We start from the raw sequence: 1,450 nt of genomic DNA, 5'->3' as shown, positions 1-1,450 counted from the left end.
CCGTGGGGGGGGGGGGGGAGGCTCAGCAGCCGGGGGAGTAAAAGCCGTCTCCCCTGCGGAGCTAGTTTTCTGCTTGCTTGGATTGGTTTGTAACGCAAGCGGACGTTCCTCATTGGACTCCGGTTTCGGTCCGTACGTTGTCACCATCTCATTCTCTTGCATTTGTTCATTCGGGCTTTCCTCCCGCGTCATCGGAGCTGCCGGCCAAGGCGTCCGCCGCCCGAAAGTGCTTTGTCACCTGGCTGTGTCACTGTTTTCACACGCGATCGCCGGCCTGGCCAGGCTCTCGCGTGCCTTCCTGCAGCCGAAGGCGGTGCTCGCCTTTTTGCGCAAGGGGCCAGTCCCGCCCTGGCCGTCCCGCCCTCTTCTTGTCGGGCAAGGCAGCGCGTGGCTGAGATCCTGGGCGAGATAGCTTTCTGGCGCGGCCGGGAAGGAGGGGAGGGGCGGGGCAGGATGCAAAAAGGCAGGCCGGCGACGCGGAGGGAGGCACTCCGGCGCGGCGGAGTAAGGGAATGCGTTTAGCCCGCACAAACATGGCTGCTGCCTTCCGAACTGCGAGCCGGGCGCTGCACCCGTGTGAGTGGATCCGCGTTGTACAGACCTCGTTGCGAGCAATGCCTAATATTTGTTCTTTTTGGCTGACTTTGCGTGCGTGTCGCTTCCCCGCGTAGGGTCTGGGAACGGGGGTTGCAGTCTTTAGCCATTGGGCTTGGGAGCTGCCAGGGGGTGTGTTTGAAACCTTATCCCGCGTTGCATTTTCTGGTTCTCTCCTTCCACCCCCGCCTCTTTTCTTTTCCAAAGTGGGTTTGGGGGCTCGGTGAACGCTGCCCCTTCGGGGGCTTGATCTTCGCCGGGGGTGCTTGTAAGAGGGAGTCTTGCAGGAGCGGAGAAGGGGGCTTTATGCAACCGCTTCTCTTATGTAAGGGGCTTTCGGTGCTGCTTTAAAAACAAACCTCAAAACAAATTGCTTTTCCATGATTCCATGCTTGGAAGAAGCATATTGAGGAGGGGGGCTGCTAGTGGCTTTGCAATCGGGTTTGGGGAAATTGGCCGCATTGTTAAAACACCCCCCCCCTTCCTCGCCACGCCCACTTGAAAGCCAGGGCGCAAAACTCTCTGCTAGAAAACGCTTCTCCTCAACCGATTCGTGGGCTGGAGGGCAGAAAAAACTCCCCCTTCCCCAGGCAGCCTGCATGAGAGGGCCCCCTCTTGGGGCGAGGGCAGGCAGAAATTTCCCCCCCGGGTCTCCGTTTCCACGCAACGCCGATCCAGTCCGACTGTGTTACGCAAGTCAATCGCATGGCTGGCACAGGTCTATGCCCCCCCCGTCTCGGTTTTGTCCCCCTTTCTTGGCAGATCTGCCCCCACCCGGGCCGAGAGGGTGAGATCCTCATTGTTCCTGCCAGGGTCTCGTTACACAGCGTGTCTGTGGCGGGCACAGTCGTTGCTG

At 60.0% G+C, this 1,450-nt stretch overlaps 1 protein-coding gene across 1 annotated transcript in view; it reads left to right on the top strand.

Moving 5' to 3' along the window:
• Positions 1-475: 475 nt before the first annotated feature.
• Positions 476-1,450, top strand: part of FECH (ferrochelatase) — a 37,411-nt gene continuing 36,436 nt past the window's right edge. The window contains exon 1 of the mRNA XM_015412134.1: positions 476-576. Coding sequence (XP_015267620.1) covers positions 513-576 — 64 coding nt within the window. The 5' untranslated portion in view covers positions 476-512. The remainder of the gene's footprint in view (positions 577-1,450) is intronic.

Source organism: Gekko japonicus, unplaced genomic scaffold, assembly GCF_001447785.1.
Source record: "Gekko japonicus isolate JY-2015 unplaced genomic scaffold, Gekko_japonicus_V1.1 scaffold2076, whole genome shotgun sequence".
In the NCBI taxonomy this organism is placed as follows: Eukaryota; Metazoa; Chordata; class Lepidosauria; order Squamata; family Gekkonidae; genus Gekko; species Gekko japonicus.
The sequence above is the reverse complement of the archived record's forward strand: the minus strand, read 5'-3'. Positions and strand labels throughout refer to the sequence as shown.